This window comes from Schistocerca americana, chromosome 5, assembly GCF_021461395.2.
Source record: "Schistocerca americana isolate TAMUIC-IGC-003095 chromosome 5, iqSchAmer2.1, whole genome shotgun sequence".
Taxonomy (NCBI): Eukaryota; Metazoa; Arthropoda; class Insecta; order Orthoptera; family Acrididae; genus Schistocerca; species Schistocerca americana.
The window spans coordinates 576,169,742-576,186,005 of record NC_060123.1 but is presented as its reverse complement, the minus strand read 5'-3'; the positions used below and the strand labels follow the sequence as shown (position 1 = coordinate 576,186,005).

The 16,264-nt window shown below is 44.5% G+C and overlaps 1 protein-coding gene across 9 annotated transcripts in view; it reads right to left on the bottom strand.

Moving 5' to 3' along the window:
• The window catches only part of LOC124616074 (protein grainyhead), a 325,732-nt gene that overhangs the window by 29,897 nt on the left and 279,571 nt on the right, over nucleotides 1-16,264 (bottom strand). For all 9 annotated transcript variants that reach the window (XM_047144317.1, XM_047144313.1, XM_047144310.1 and 6 more), the window contains exon 9: nucleotides 10,659-10,757. In XM_047144317.1, coding sequence (XP_047000273.1) covers nucleotides 10,659-10,757 — 99 coding nt within the window. The remainder of the gene's footprint in view (nucleotides 1-10,658; nucleotides 10,758-16,264) is intronic.

Below are 16,264 nucleotides of genomic sequence, written 5' to 3'. Positions count from 1 at the left end.
AGTACAACTGTATCTTCGATAATGTGAAACAAATTTCTTCTACTGAAAGGTCTTTGCTTTTCATATTTCAGGAGGAAGTTGAAGTCTGCAGCTCGTGGTCGTGCGGTAGCATTCTCGCTTCCCGCGTCCGCGTTCGATTCCCGGCGTGGTCAGGGATTTTCTCTGCCTCGTGATGACTGGGTGTTGTGTGATGTCCTTAGGTTAGTTAGGTTTAAGTAGTTCTAAGTTCTAGCGGACTGATGACCATAGATTGTAAGTCTCACAGTGCTCAGAGCCATTTGAACCATTTGAGGAAGTAGTATGGAGCAAAACAAGAGAAACTGTCTCGCAAACATTGGCTCTAAAAAGCATACCTTAAGAGGTATGAGCACTTGTTCAGTAGAAGAGGCGTGTTTCACAGTAGCGAAGATGAAAAAGTGCCTCTTAGCTCTGAAGGTATGCGTTTTAGAACACATGTTTTCTTGACTTTTTGCTTCGAATGATCATTTCCGCCATATCCCTCATTATTTTCGATTCCTACTGGGACACCCTGTTTACAGGGGTAAGTATTTTCCACTATTTTATCGAGAAAACCCTTGGTGCATATTCAATGGCACCTTTTATGGTGAATTAAAAACTCACCGCATAGAACTTCAATTTTTGGCATTTGCTTTCTTTATTGGGGACCGAACAGAAACTAAAGTAGCATATATCAAGCTAAATTGATGCTGCCTATATTGACACTTATTCATGTAATTCCCCGTGACAGCCCAGTCTTCCTTTAGTAACTATGTTGATGAATTATCGCTTAAGGCGTAATATCAGACATTATTATAAATATACTTTTCTATTTAAAGTATATATTCAACTCTTGAACGTGACTGTTTTCTGTTATTGTCAAGTCTTTGGATGGAGGCTGTTTAGTCATTCAAGGAGCTTCAGTGGATCTCATTATCCTGTTACATAAAGGAAAAACTGTAATAGTTTGTCCAAGTGAGAAGGTAATCACAAACTACACTAGACAGAAACGTCTTGCCAATGGACAACCTCACGCAAATGAGAACGCTGTATACAAGGATAAACTTTAACGAAAACTACAGTACTGTACAGTCGATTTAATGTATCTTCCAGAGTCTCACTAGTAAGGCATCAGCTATTTGTATTTCTTCAAAATTGGTCCAGACGCAGAACGCTGCCTTCACTATGGTGGTGTGTGCGCCCACTAGTTTTCGTGAGACGTCATTTCAGTTGCAGTGGCAACCGATCCGGACACTATATAGAAATTATAACAGATCTACACAAAAAAAAGCCTAGTTTCATCGGCTGATAAAGCTGTGTGTGGTTGTGACGACCTCGACATACGTTCCGTAACACTTTTTAGCATCTTCGTGATTTCATCAGTAACTAATCAAAAATGAAGGGAGGGGGGAAGAACTGCACTTGTAATGGGGCTACACGACACGTATTCCGTGCGCACGTCAGAAGGGAGAGCGGTGGGCGCACGCCCGCTGAAATTACGGGGCAGTTCCCCGCGGCCGTGGCAGACGCGCTCGGTGCGACCACAATGAGGGCCTTGCCGAACAGCAAACAATAGGCTCCGAGCGCGCGCGCTTTCGTGATTACCAGCATTACGGTCCGGGACACCGACTGCTCCCCGCTGTTCTGACGTCCCCGTTGACTTGTCCGATGTTCGTCCATTTACCGGCACTGTTAATCTGCAAGCAATGTGAACGGATGTCTGCGAAGACTGGCTCTGTTTGTTTGTGTTTGTGTGTGTGTGTGTGTGTGTGTGTGTGTGTGTGTGTGTGTGTGTGTGTGTGAGAGAGAGAGAGAGAGAGAGAGAGAGAGAGAGAGAGAGAGAGAGAGAGAGAGAGAGAGAGAGAGAGAGAGGGGGGGGGGGGGGGGAGAGAGAGAGAGAGAGAGAGAGATAGAGAGAGAGAGAGAGAGAGAGAGAATTGTGAAAGATCTCCATTGCATACTATGTCGGCTTTCCTTACGATCCATCAGGAGAGCGTTGGAGGAGGAGGGGAAAAAGACACCAGTTCGGGGTGTCTAGTCAATAATTCGGAATGACAGCGTAATACGGGAGGCTGGCGCAGTACACAGATTACTTAACTAGCTCAGCGGTACACTTGTCAACTCAATTTTTGATCAATTATTTTGGGTGTGAAGTAATAAAGATTTTCATTCTGACCTCGCTTATGTCTCACCAAGGATGTACCACAAAGATGATTGCGATTATTATTATTATTACTTAAAATCAGCGCACACTCCGCTGCAGAGTGAAAATTCATTCCGGACATAGTCCCCTAAGATGGTGCTAATCCATTTATCCGCAGTATCCTTTCTTGCAGGTATGCAGGCAGGGAAGGAGGAGAAGAGATACTAGCGGAAGCAAAGCCGTAAGGGTGGGTCGTGAGTCGAGCTCAGTCGGTAGATTACTTGTCCGTGAAAGGCAAAGGTTCCAGGTTCGACTCTAGATTCTAGGTTAAAATGAAGACTGAAAATTCCGCAGTCCTACCGAGATTCGATCCTGCAACCTCTTGGTTTTCAGGCAGCGCTTTACCTTTTTTTGTCGTCGTTCTCGGCATTTGGTCTGGGCGGACGTTACATGACACCCCGTCAAGCATATCATCAAATACTTCACTTTTTTTTTTTTTGTTTTTTTTTTGTTTTTTTTTTTTAGCAATTGGCAGCCAGCCATCTGACCGAACACGCAAATGTACCGAGCTGGCAACCGTTAGACGACCAGGCCCGATGAGTGAGTGAGAGAACAAGAAAATGAAATACAAAAGATGAAGTAAAAAGACGCTATTTACTGCGTTCTATATATTTTTTGATGTGTTTGCGAGTATATAATTTCTGGAGCAAACAGATGTATATGTTCTGAAATGTTTGGATGACGCTTTTCCTATTCTTGCGTTTCTAAGGAGTGAGGAGAATTTACCACATGACCTCTGACATTAACTTCCGCTATTAATTCTGCTATGGATATTGATAAATTCTATTATGATTGCTTGTTCCAATATTTTACTACTAACTCAGTTTCACCGTTAAGATACCAAACTGCACAGTTGATAGCCCCGACAACATTGGCGCTGATGTGTAAACAAAAATGACCACTCGAAAGAGACGAGACTCAGTACGGGCATAAAACGCCAGGGGCGCTGCAGTAGACTCACTTTTCTGGAGTTGTCAATTAAGACAAGAATTTTAGCGAAATTTTGCGCTGGTGGGGCGAAATGGGTTCCTCGCGACCTGACGCTTCCTGCGGCAGCGAAACAAACGAGCGACGTAGCGCACCACGGATGTCTGCGACCGCAGGTGGGACTGCGTGCACACCGCGCCGATGCCCGGCGAGCCGCTTAAAGTGCGCAGCGCCGAAAAGCGGCAGGTGCCGGCGAGGCGAGGCGAGGCGAGGTGAGGCGAGGCTAGGCCAACCAAGGCCGCTCGCGCTGACATCATCGCGCCACGCCCACCGCGCTAACTGACAGAACTCATTACTGGCCCGGCGTGTCCTTCGGGCACCGTTACGGGGCGCCCGGTCGCTCATCACACCTACTCATTAGGCCAGGCCTCGCTGCTAGAAGTACAAAATTAATTCCTTCTGCTTAAGTGGCTTAACACGGCCGAATACCTCTCACACGTACCACTCCCCCGTAATCTCGAACTCATCTCTGCGCAGTCAGTGCCGCCGATGCAACACGCTGGTGAACTGATCGTAACCCTTCTTCCTCCGCTCGGTTTTTCTTTCTTTCCTTTTGTCCGGTATTAATCTAGCTGAGCAGCCATCCCATTAGCACAATCAGCTTGCTGTAGCTGTGGGAGTCAGACAGCCACAGGTTGTTGACCTACGGTTAGGTCGCCGTAATTCTCTACTCGTAGAAGCTTTGAAACAACACCCTGCTCTTGGGATATGGTCGCTGCCGCATAAGGTGGCGCTAAGTGAAACAGTTGTAAGTAGCCTGTTTAGGTTTTTATGTTGGTAACGCCACGTAGCGCTCTGTATGAAAATCACTGGCTGTGCTGTGTGCAGTCTGTGGCTGGTTGACATTGTTGTTGGAATATTCGCCATTGTAGTGTTGGGCAGTTGGATGTTAACAGCGCCTGGCGTCGCGCAGTTGGAGGTGAGCCGCCAGCAGTGGTGGATGTGGGGAGAGAAATGGCGGAGTTTTGAGAGTGGATGATCTGGACGTGTGTCCATCAGAGACAGTAAATTTGTAAGACTGGATGCCATGAACTGCTATATATATTATGACTTTTGAACACTATTAAGGTAAATACAGTGCTTGTTCTCTATCAAAATCTTTCATTTGCTAACTATGCCTATCAGTAGTTAGTGCCTTCAGTAGTTTGAATCTTTTATTTAGTTGGCAGTAGTGGCTCTCGCTGTATTGCAGTAATTCGATTAACGAAGATTTTTGTGAGGTAAGTGATTTGTGAAACGCATAGGTTAATGTTAGTCAGGGCCATTCTTTTGTAGGGATTTTTGAAAGTCAGATTGCGTTGCGCTAAAAATATTGGGTGTCAGTTTAGTGTTGATCAGAATCGGTAAAGAGCGAAATGTCTGAGTACGTTCAGTTCTGCTCAGCTGTTTGAAAATTAAATAATGTGAGAGGTTTATCAGCACAGTCATTCATTAATTTTTCTAGGGGGACGTTTCACAGTATCATTACTGAATGTGAGATGCGTATCAGATAACACACGGCCGTGATCGAACAACACTTCTACAGTATCATTTCTGGCACATTAGAGCGTTATTACCAAGCTTCACGTAGACAGTGCTCGTATTTGGGAAAAGCGATGTTCGTATCTCCGTACTGCCGTCAAGTTCATGGCTTTCTGCGCTTTTCTTAATTCAGCTGATGCGAATTTCAGGATGATTCTTGTTACAAAATTGAGTCTGTCCGCTCATCTCAATCTCTGTCCAATCCGGGCTGGAGTTATAATGACCTAACTGTTGGTGTACCTAGTTATGCCTTTGTTGACACAGTTCAATACGTAGCTTGATCGCCGTTTCCGTCTTGAGGCATTCAGGAAACAGAAGATTGTGCCGAGTCATTTTAGGGAGTTTTCGGTTTACATACTGGTGCACCTGGACACGGATCGAAGTATCCGTACTTACATCACACAGGCTGCTGTGAATCATATGTCCATCTTGTGTGACTTGTATTTGGAAGGCTACCGATATGTGAATAATGAAGGTCTACGTATGCTTCGCGCTCCATGCAGTGCCTATTGATTTTACTCTCTTTTTCCCCACACTCAGTGGCTGATACGATTCAAGGATGATAGTACAGCTAAAGATGTATCTTTTAAGTATGAGTTGCTTGAAACACGTAATTCTTTTACGTGCAGTTGCCTATCGCATCAGGTACCACCAAAGACTGCGACACTATGAGCCAGCCTTGAAAGCTAGTGCTTTTGTATGGAAAACTTTTTAATTATAGATTGCTGGAACGTCACATCTTTATTTCTGTAGTGCTGATACAGTCGAAAACGTACTCTCCCAAAATAAAAGTTTCATCTAAATAATTTCCTGGTAGTTCCATTTGTTTATACCGGTTGTTGCACTTCGTTTTGCATCAAGAACGTGGAGTTTATTAAGCGTAACTGCATTAAACAAATCTACATGCAACCATTAACTACAATGTACCTTCTGTTCATGTCGACGGCTAGGAAAGTCTTCGCTGTGCAGTCCTAAGTAGATATCGATCAGGGGGTGGGCAAAAATAAGGAAACACCACAAACAACACATTACCATCCCTAAATCGGTGTAGGAAAACTGTTGCCATTTAAAACAGCTTCCAGTTGTGTCGGAATGGATAAATACAAGTCCTGTATGATTTTCAAAGGTTCAGATGGTTCAAATGGCTCTGAGCACTATGAGACTTAAAATCTGAGCAATATGGGACTTAACATCTGAGGTCATCGGTCCCCTAGACTCAGAACTACTTAAACCTAACTAACCTAAGGACATCACATACATCAATGCCCGAGGCAGGATTCGAACCTGCGACCGTAGTGGTCGCGCGGTTCCAGACTGAAGCGCCTAGAACCGCTCGGCCACTGCGGCCGGCTGATTTTCAAAGGAAGTTTATACCATTCTTGCTGCAAAATAGTGGCAAGATCAGGTAACGATGATGGAAGTGAATAGCGATGACGCACACTTCCATCCAAAGTAGAAAACGGTGACTCAATAATATTGACATCTGGTGACTGGTCGCCAGGGGAGATGCGATCATTCATCCTCGCTCTCAGAAGACCAGTCCTGGACGATGCGACCTGTATGAACAGGGGCTCTGTCATCTTGGAATACAGCATCACCACTGGTGAACAAACATTGCAGCATGGATCTGTCCAGCTGAACGGTCGTATAACCTCGCAGAATAACCATGGGGCCGCGGAATACAACGATATGTTTGTTAAAAATATCTGCGAACCCACGCCATGTTTCACTCCAGGGCCCTACACTAGGCCAGTAGTTGGAAACAGAAATGAGACGCATCCGACCTAAAGGCATTCTTCCATTGTTCCACTGACCACGTTTTATGGCTTCGGCGCGATGTATTCCTCTTAGGGGCGTTTGCTTCACTGATGGGAGGTTTTGGAGCTCCAGCTTGTCCTACAATTCCCATATTCTGGAGCTTCGTGTTGTTTTGGTGCTGACAGGGTTCGCGATTGCGACATTCAGTTCTGCAGGGACATTTGCATTTTTCGTCCCCTTATTTTTTGTCATAATCCTTCTCAGTTGATGTCCATCAGGATCACTCTACACATACATCCGTCCGCGTAGTGACGGAGTGGATGATGTTTCTCCGCTTTTCCTATATGCGGCATAAACCTTCGATGCGGTGTCTTGGTTACGGAAGCACACACCACACGAGCACCATGAATTCGCCCAGCTTCAGATTCACTTAGTTACAACATAATGCACCGACAACTACACAGAACACTGTGCCGAGCACAACTGACATTTGCAACGTATTGAGGGTAGCGTTCATGTGCTGTTCGTGGTTAAAGCGCAACCTTCAGGCTTGGTTAGCATCGGCATTTATGTTGTAGCATGCATTTTTCGCGGTGTTCCCACATTCTTGTCCAACCCCTCAACGTCGGGCGTCTCAACAGATCGGGCGCTCATTTGCCCACTAGAAAGCGCAGCGCCGAGGGCGGTTGCAGGCAGAAGCTTCCGCGCAATGCCTCGACGCATATTTAGGCCCCGCGTCCTGCTCACGATAGCTGGACGTGGTTCGTAAGCTCCAACTAGCGTGCAGCGTGGTCACGATCGCTGCACGTCTTCTTAGCTGCGATGGAGAGATTCTTCCGCACTTTACGCAAGCATTTTGCTGGCTCACAATTTTAACAAAGATTATATGGGCAGACAATCGTATTCTTCATGGCTTTCTTTTAGAATATCCTGCTTGACTAAAGTAAGAATTGTCGTAAGTTATTGTTCTTGGTGCGGTGAAGAGGAAATTTTCCGAATGACTAAGTCTGTATTGCTGGAGTGTGTGAAAGCGGAATGACGTATTACCAAAGCTCAAACTGGTGACCAGAAATTCGACGATTTGTATTGTTCATTACTTGATTAAAGAATTTAATTTTAATTCAGAAGTGGAAAGTATCTAGAGTTGTGCCTGAGATCTGATACCGTGAAAGGCCTCGACTGAAACGATTTTCGAAAGTGTCATTGCTGAGCGGAAGCACATATTTTGTGCATCGCGAAAAAGGCTTATTTTGACAAATATGAGACTACCTTCAGCAGGACGTAATGTATCTTGTGTAGTCTACCGGGTTTGCCTTCGGGTGCAACAACGTCTAAATTGTCTAACTAAATGGTTCAAATGTCTCTGAGCACTATGGGACTTAACATCTGAGGTCATCAGTCCCCTAGAACTTAGAACTACTTAAACCTAACTAACCTAACGACATCACACACATCGATGCCCGAGGCAGGATTCGAACCTGCGACCGTAGCGGTCACGCGGTTCCGGACTGAAGCGCCTAGAACCGCACGGCCACACCGGCCGGCAATTGTCTAACTCATTCATCTTGCAATAAACAAATAAAAAACAAGACTAAATTGCGCCTAGTGATTTTTGAAACGTGCCGCACGTAAATACTCGTATAATATGAAACCGATCTACGATATACGTTTACTAGCTACATGTGTGCTGTTCATATAAGCTACAATTAAATGTTTTGTTAGCGTACAGGTATCATACATTAACTACAGAGCACAAACAACAAAGTAAAATCCTTGTTGGAGACTTCGACGAACGGTTAGGAGACGAACCACATATACTACGTGTTTGACAATAGAATGAGAGAAGAACAGTGCATGAAATCTGTTTTATTATGTGCCACAAAGACACTGTCTTGGCAACTGGAGCTTTGGCCTAGGAAACTTGTGGTGAGGGAGCCGGCAGGGCGTCACAAGCCTCGGCCGGAAGCGGCGCTGCGCTCCGTCAACGTCGGGCGGCCTGGCATCCAGCGCTGCCTACACGACTTGCCCATTACTCCACTGTGTCCGCCCCTCTGGCGCGCACACAAATTAAGATTATCCCTTCCTTCCCTCTCGTCCACCATCACGTTAGGCACTCCGTGGTGTCACTCGCACAAGTCCTCCATGAATCAGGGGAGGAGCGGCGGAGGAACGCCAGATCGGCCCCAGATCGTGGGGACGGCGCGCTGCAGTGCCAGCGGAAATGCCGGAGATGCCACGTGGTACACAGACGGCGAGGCGCTCACGGCGTCACGCTTTCGAAATCGCTACTGAGAAAGACTCGCAGTCGGCTTCCGCTTATATTTCCACGGAAAAGCGCCCGTTATGTAGTCTACCCAATGCATCGGACGGATAAAGTGGCATACGCTCCAGTCAAAATCTGCCGGGTTTTAATAATTTAACGCTGGAAATGAGGTGATTATTAAGCCCGTGAATACAATGTTTTTCACTGACTGTTAAAATACTTTTATTAGAAAGTCATTACTGGTTGTGCATCAGGGGAGATGCACTCCCAGGTGATAAGATTTTTAAAAAGTCATGGCGCAATATAGTGGTTACGTAGAGCCACGTCCCATCGTTTATAGTTTAGACAAAACCGACAGCATGATGGGACTTGGCTCTAAAGCCGGCCGGAGTGGCCGAGCGGTTCTAGGCGCTACAGTCCGGAACCGCGCTGCTGCTACGGTCGCAGGTTCGAATCCTGCCTCGGGCGTGTATGTGTGTGATGTCCTTAGGTTAGTTAGGTTTAAGTACTTCTAAGTTCTAGGGGACTGATGACCATAGATGTTAAGTATCATAGTGCTCAGAATCATTTGAACCATTTTTGGGCTTAAGCAATTTTGGCTGTTTATCGTGCAAGTAGAAAATACAAATTTAGTTACGATTATGATAATATTCTTCTTCGTCTTATGTTTCAATCCCATGTTTTTTGTATTCCTTGCCTTGCCCCGATTTTATATTTCTACATGATGCATGCAGTAATGCCATTACTTCATTGCCGGTTTTGTTTCCTTCACAGCTCTTACATTTAATTTCTTTCTGTTAAACACACTAATTACATTAAAGTGTGACACAATTTGAGTAGTGACTTTGTGTCGTGTTCTTGTTGATGCACCTTGTGGCTGTACGCGCTATTACACCGACCGCATAGAGATTACATAACAGTACGATGTCGTAACTATCAATATCCTTTTTTTTTCTGGCCAGCAAACTCAGTCCGCTTACAAGATGAAGGAGTCCATATGGCTGTATTATTCTGGAACAATCGAGTTTGCCAAGATGGCCAGTAATTCTTCTTATTGCTATTACCGGTTTCGAGAGATTGACGCTGTCATCACCGGATCTTGTAAAATTATTAGATGTATATGTTTTTACAACAATGAAAGTCACACAGTCATTAATAACGTTACAAAATCCGATAACGACAGTGTAGATCTTGGCAAACTTGATTCTTCAAGAATAATATAACCTTCATATCGCCAGCAACGACTGACGCCATGTCAAACGTGTATGCAATCCATAGGGAATTCGCAGGGTGGACCACTTTGGCATGTTTTACAATCAAGGCCTAAAAGACGCCAAGACATTCATAGGGAGATGGAAGCCATGTCCTAGGTGTAATTATTTCCATTCGTCTAATAGTTCCGACGTCTACCACTCTGACACTCTCCGAAGTATTAGGTAGACAGGAAGTCTTGATTGACATTATCTTCGTGGAGTATCCAGAAACTTCTTCGGTGTGCGTTTTTACTATCCATTTAACTTTTTAGCTACCTTCATTGCCTTTCTCTGTGATAGTTTTTCTGCTCCAGACCTGTATACTCCAAATGAAAAACTTCGTCCTAAACCCGAATTGAATGAGGCCCCAGACCTGTATACTCCGAATGAAAAACTTCGTCCTAAACCCGAATGGAATGAGGTATCAGCATCTATTCATGGACCAAACAAAAAAAGCAATAAAATAAGACTTTTACTAGTTTTACAGTTGTTAATTTTCAGATCAGGAATCTTCCACAAGCAAGCATAATTTTTTTTATATATTGTAACTGAAAAATTAATTAATGCTTAAGAGAGGATATCTTAAAAATAAATTCTGCATTCAGTTATTTATCGATATGAAGGTTGCGAGAGCAGCATTCAGATTTTCGATAGTGCGAACACTTGTCTTACTTACCTTATCGCAGAAGACTTTGATTTGGCAGTATCCCCTGTGGATGACTGGTCCATCTCTCGGGTCTTCGTACGTATCTATTTGGAGGTGTAGCGGCAGTCCCTGTAGGAATAAACAACCGCTTAGTAATCTGTAATAATAAGATGTTATATATAGCCTAGTATAAAGGAAAGGCGGTTCAATGTGTCCTGACCAGTCATTGGTGTTCAGCTAAGGAGGTCGGACCCGTTATTCTATAGACTTCGAATCTCGTATACGAATACGGTGGTAATCCCAGAATTTACGAGCGTGATCTACAGACACCTTTTCCTTTATGAAATACGGCACTGGTAATAGTCCGTACAGGACTCTGTTCTGGATACGGAAACGAAGCAGCGTTATTTAGATGACTCTATTTGAACAACAAGGCCGTGATTTAGCCCCAGAGCGCGCGCCGCTCGCGCGCCTTTGTGGAGCCAGAAAATCTGGCGGCGCGAGAGTCCTGACGTGAATACGAGAATGGAAAATAATTTAGAGACGGGGTCTCCGATCCAGCGTGCTCCTTTCCTGAGGCCCTCGGCTGCATTACAAAGCCGGCCGGCCCTGCGGGGGTGTCGCGCTCTTTGTGCGTCCATCACTCCGCCGCCCCGGAGTGACTCGCGAGTGATTCAGGACGCGGCGCCACAAAAGACTCGCCGCGAGACGCGCTACGGTGAGAAGCAGACGGGCAGAGATGCAGAAAAAAAAGGGAATCAAGAAGAAGAAGAAATAAGCAGGGGCGATGTCGCTTGGTACCGTTTCGTACTGCAAACTGGGGAAGCGCGAGTGACGAGCTTATCTGCAACAACCGCAGGTGGCCTCCACAGGCCCAGTTGGTCCTGAAGGTTGCGGCGGGGCCCCAAGACCAGTTTGGAGGCCTACCCGAGTCCTGCTCCCGTCCAGATACGAAGGCAGATACCACCGTGTTTACACAGCCACCGGCGACTCCGCCCGCAGCCCTGCTTTCCTTCTTTCTTTATTTTTTTTCCTCCCGCTTTCGCCACTGTTATTCTCGTTTCTTTTTTGCGCGATCGATCGTCGAGCACGTGAGGCGGGTGCTCGCGGGTGCACTCTGCGCCAATCAGATCGACGTCGTTGCGCTGGGAAGGGATATTTAATTACGCGATGGATATCGGTACGTGGCGGGGAGATAGTGAGCAAAATGGGAAATTTCTCCCGTAGCAACATCGAAGGAAATCTTCGGCAGAAAAGCTTCCGGGTAATTCTCTTCGCTGCGGGATAGAATCCACAGCCGATTGCAAGAAAATGTGAACCAAATGACGGGTACAGAGAATCTTTTGTGTAGCTATGCTACCATTACCGTAAATATATATTTTTTTAATCCAGTATCTGGACAATGGGAGAGACGCACCTAGACTCAAGTAAAAAGAGCAAATCTAAAAGACTGCACAAGTATCAGTGCATTTCCACACAAGGAATAAGCCAAAAATGTAGCTATTTCACATCCATTAAAAGCTTTATTTTTTACTTGTGGTGATCACCAGCCTTTCCAGTAATTGTTTTCGTTACAGAACGAGAAGCAGGCCTACTGTAATACCTTATTGGCGTCGTAAAATTGTGTGTCCAATTGGGTCATATGTTCTGCTTAGCTTACCAAGTGGCTTTCCTCTTAACAGTGACCTCGTTCTGGCAACTCTTTCAGAAAAGAATAGCGCCCGAGCTTGAAACGTTATTAGCAAACTGTACATATAGCTATTAAACACGGTTTGAAATCATTACACACACAGCAGTTCAGTCGTAACGAATTACCTATAATATTATACGCAGTTACGATGTCTTCCGTATAGTTTGTAAGCACCTATTATGCCTTAATCACACCATCTCCAATAAACTAGCCCTAAACTGATTCTATTAAACAATGAACTAGAGATCGGTGCAGATAAGATGATAACATACGTAAAATTCATATTCCCACCGCATCTCCAAACGCCTAGTCGGTGACAGTAATATCAGAAATTGAGTCCGCCTTGTTGCAAAACACCCTGTTGTTCGTTTATTTCATTATTATCCCAAACTAGTTTCGGCGACAAATATCACCATCATCAGTGTTTTTTTTAATCTTATTTATTGTTATGTTACAGCATGTTAAAAGCAATTATTGGTACTTTTTGTGTGCTCTTTTTTCTGTTGCCGTCTTTTTACTAAGCGAACATCATGTCATCTGCAACCATGTGAGCGGGTTCGATCTGCAACCATGTGAGCGGGTTCGTTGGGTGGTATGTGGCTGCTTTTATACACAGAAAAACAAAACTTTTGCACTTTGTTTCTGATCCTAATCGGCCTCCGAAAGGCTAAATTGTTTTAACCATGTAGGTACGTCGAAACTCTGACGGTAGGATTAAGCATGCGGTAAATTTTCGTCTACTGAAGTCTGACGTCGTAGTTTACATTCCACTAACTAAGAACGTAGAGATCGATCATGACTACATTTTAAAACAACATAGTCATATTTCTCATACGGTCCAGAAATTACAGTATTCTGTCGCAACTACTGAAACCGATGTTATGAACTTTTCTGCTTAACATATCCGCAACACCGGGAAATTAAATGAAGTGGTTACCAATTGTCGTCGTATTGGACACTGTCAAATGTTTGTAGTGCTCTTCGTTTATTGAATGAACGTTGATTTACTATTATTATAATTAAAATATGATAGCGTGAAACGCTTCTGAGTGTAATAAGCGTTGCACTCAGTAATTGTGAAGAGGTACGTTGACAGATTCACCGATTTTATGCCAAACATTGTTTACGCCGTATATGAGACAAAAATAGGAGTCAGAGCATGAATCAAAGACTTCAGTGAATGGAGTGTCCTAGAACATTCATCTCGTCGCTTTGTGGATGCTGTTGGTACTAGCATGAGTGAGCTACGTCCCTGTGAAGGAAACAGGTATAGGATGTGTCTCAACATAGACGAAAATCTTAATTCTAGCTCTTTCCTTTAACTTTTAACCACAAACTAATTATTATGAAGGTTATACCCAAATGATGCTGCTGTTGTGATCTCCAGTCGGAAGACAGGTTTGATGCATCTCTCCGTACTACTATATCTGTGCAAGCCTCTTCATCTCCGAGTAACTACTGCAAACTACATCCTTCTGAATCTGCTTAATGTATTCATCTCTTTTGCCCCCCACCCCACCCCCCCCCTCCCCACACACACACACACACACACACACACACACACACATATTCCTCCTATACTAAGTAGATGGTCCCTTGATGTCTCAAAATATGTCCTATCAACCGATCCCTCTGTTCTAGTCAAATTGTGCCACAAATTGCTTTTCTTCTGTTCTATTCAACACCAGCCCAGTAATTACGTGATCAACCCATTTAATCTAAAGCATTCTTCTGTAGCACCATATTCCAAATGCTTCTATGCTCTTTTTATCTAAACTGTTTATCGTCCATGTTTCACTTCCACATAAGATTGTGCTCCACACAAATACTTTCGGAAAAGACATTCTAACACTTAAATCCATATACGATGTTAACAAATTTCTCTTCTTCAGAAACACTTTTCTTAGCATTGCCAGTCTACATTTTACATGCTCTCTACTTCGGCCATCAGCCGTTATTTTACTGCTCAAATAGCAAAACTTATCCACTACTTTAAGTGTCTCGGTTCCTAAGCCAACTCCCTCAAATTCACCTCATTTAATTCGACTAAATTCCATTATCATTGTTTTGCTTTTGTTGATGTTCATCTTAGACACCGTGTATTCCGTTCAGCTGCTCTTACAAGTCCTTTTCTGTTTCTGACAGAATTACAATGGCATCGGCAACCTCAAAGTTTTTATTTCTTCTCTCTGAACTTAAATTCCTATTCCAGTTTTTTCTTTGGTGTGCTTTAGCGCATGTTCAGTGTACAGATTGAATAACATCGGGGGTAGGCTGCAACCCTCTTTCACTCACTTCTCAATCATTACTTCCTTTTCATGCCCCTCGGCTCTTGTAACTGCCATCTGGTTCTGTACAAGTTGTAAATAGCTTTTCGCTCCCTGTATTTTACAATGCTACCTTCAAAATTTCACAGAGAGTATTTCAGTCAACATTGTCAAAAGCTTTCTCTAAATCGACAAGCGCTATAAACGTTGCATTGGTTTTCCTTAACCTATCTTATGTGATAAGTCGTAGGGTCAGTATTGCCACCCATGTTCCTAAAATTCTCCGGAATCGAAATTGAATTTCCCCGAGGTTGGCTTTTGCCAGTTTTTCCATTCTTCTGTAAGGAATTCGTGTTACAATTTTGCAACCATGACTTATTAAACTGATAGTTCGGTAATATTCACACGTGTCAGCACATGCTTTCTTGGGAATTGGAATTATTGTATTCTTCTTGAAGTATGAGGATATTTAGCCTGTCTCATACATCTTGCACATCAGTTGGAAGAGTTGTCATGTCTGGCTCTCCCAAAGGCTATCAGTAGGTCTGACGTAATGTCGCCTACACCTGGTGCCTTGATTAGACTTAGATCTTTCAGTGCTGTGTCAAATTCTATCTTCATCTAGGTCCTCTTCAACTTCTATAACCCGCAGATACACTCGAGGATATCTGTAACAGCTCGGATCGTAACTTCTGCTTGAGCCTTCTACCTTATTTACCAATATACAAAGTCTATTTCGTGACGTTTTGCATAAACAGAAACGTGGGCTGTCAAACGTAAGCCACAGGGCTGCAAAAATAAAGAGCGTATAGCAGCGCAGCTGTGCGTTGAGGAAGGGTAGAAGCTATGGCCCTGCGAGGGCGCAAGGGCACCGCTGTGCGCCCTTTGGCCTACCTTTCTGCCAGCCCGCCGTCACTTTTAATTATTGGTGGTGTCTACCGCGATAAGCATCTACAACGCGCACACCGCCAGCTGCCCCCCCCCCCCCCCCCCCCCTCGCCCTTCCCTACATGCTGTGTTCTGTTAGCCGCCCATCAATTAACGCCAGCGCCCAGGCGGCGTGACGCGTACATATCACCGAGGCCGCTCTCACCAATTCCTCTCGGTCTGCCGCGCGTTCTGATCACTGATCTGGCCTGGCCGCTGCTTCGAGTGCTGGATAAATTAGTGCGCGCGGTACTTTTGTTGCTGTGGAGAGAGAGTTTTGCATGCGGACTGCTGCTACGTTGCTTACTGCCTTCGTCAACACTTGCGGCTAGATCAAGTTTCAAATGAGTCGCAAGTGTACAACTTTCTGTCTGACTCAGTGGATTCTGGGTAACACCGCTGTCACGAAAAACGGAGGTTCGTGGGTTCAAGTAGGGGATTTAAGTGTACCGTTGGCGTGTAACTCCTATACAGTAGCAGAATATAGTCGAGGTCCTTACAAACGAAAAATAAAGTGACATATACTCCTGTGTTTATAGGAGACTATCAGCTCGCCCAAAGCGAAATTTCGGTTTTAATGTGTAAAAGTACGTGGGCAGCAATCAGAACTCCTCGTTCAATCGTTAGTATGCCGAAATGAGAGACGGTTACCTTGTTATACAGCTCAAGCTGATCACTGAGAATTTGTGATGGGATCAGGACTCGAACCTTAATTTACTACCTTTCACGAACATTCGCTCACCAAATCCTTG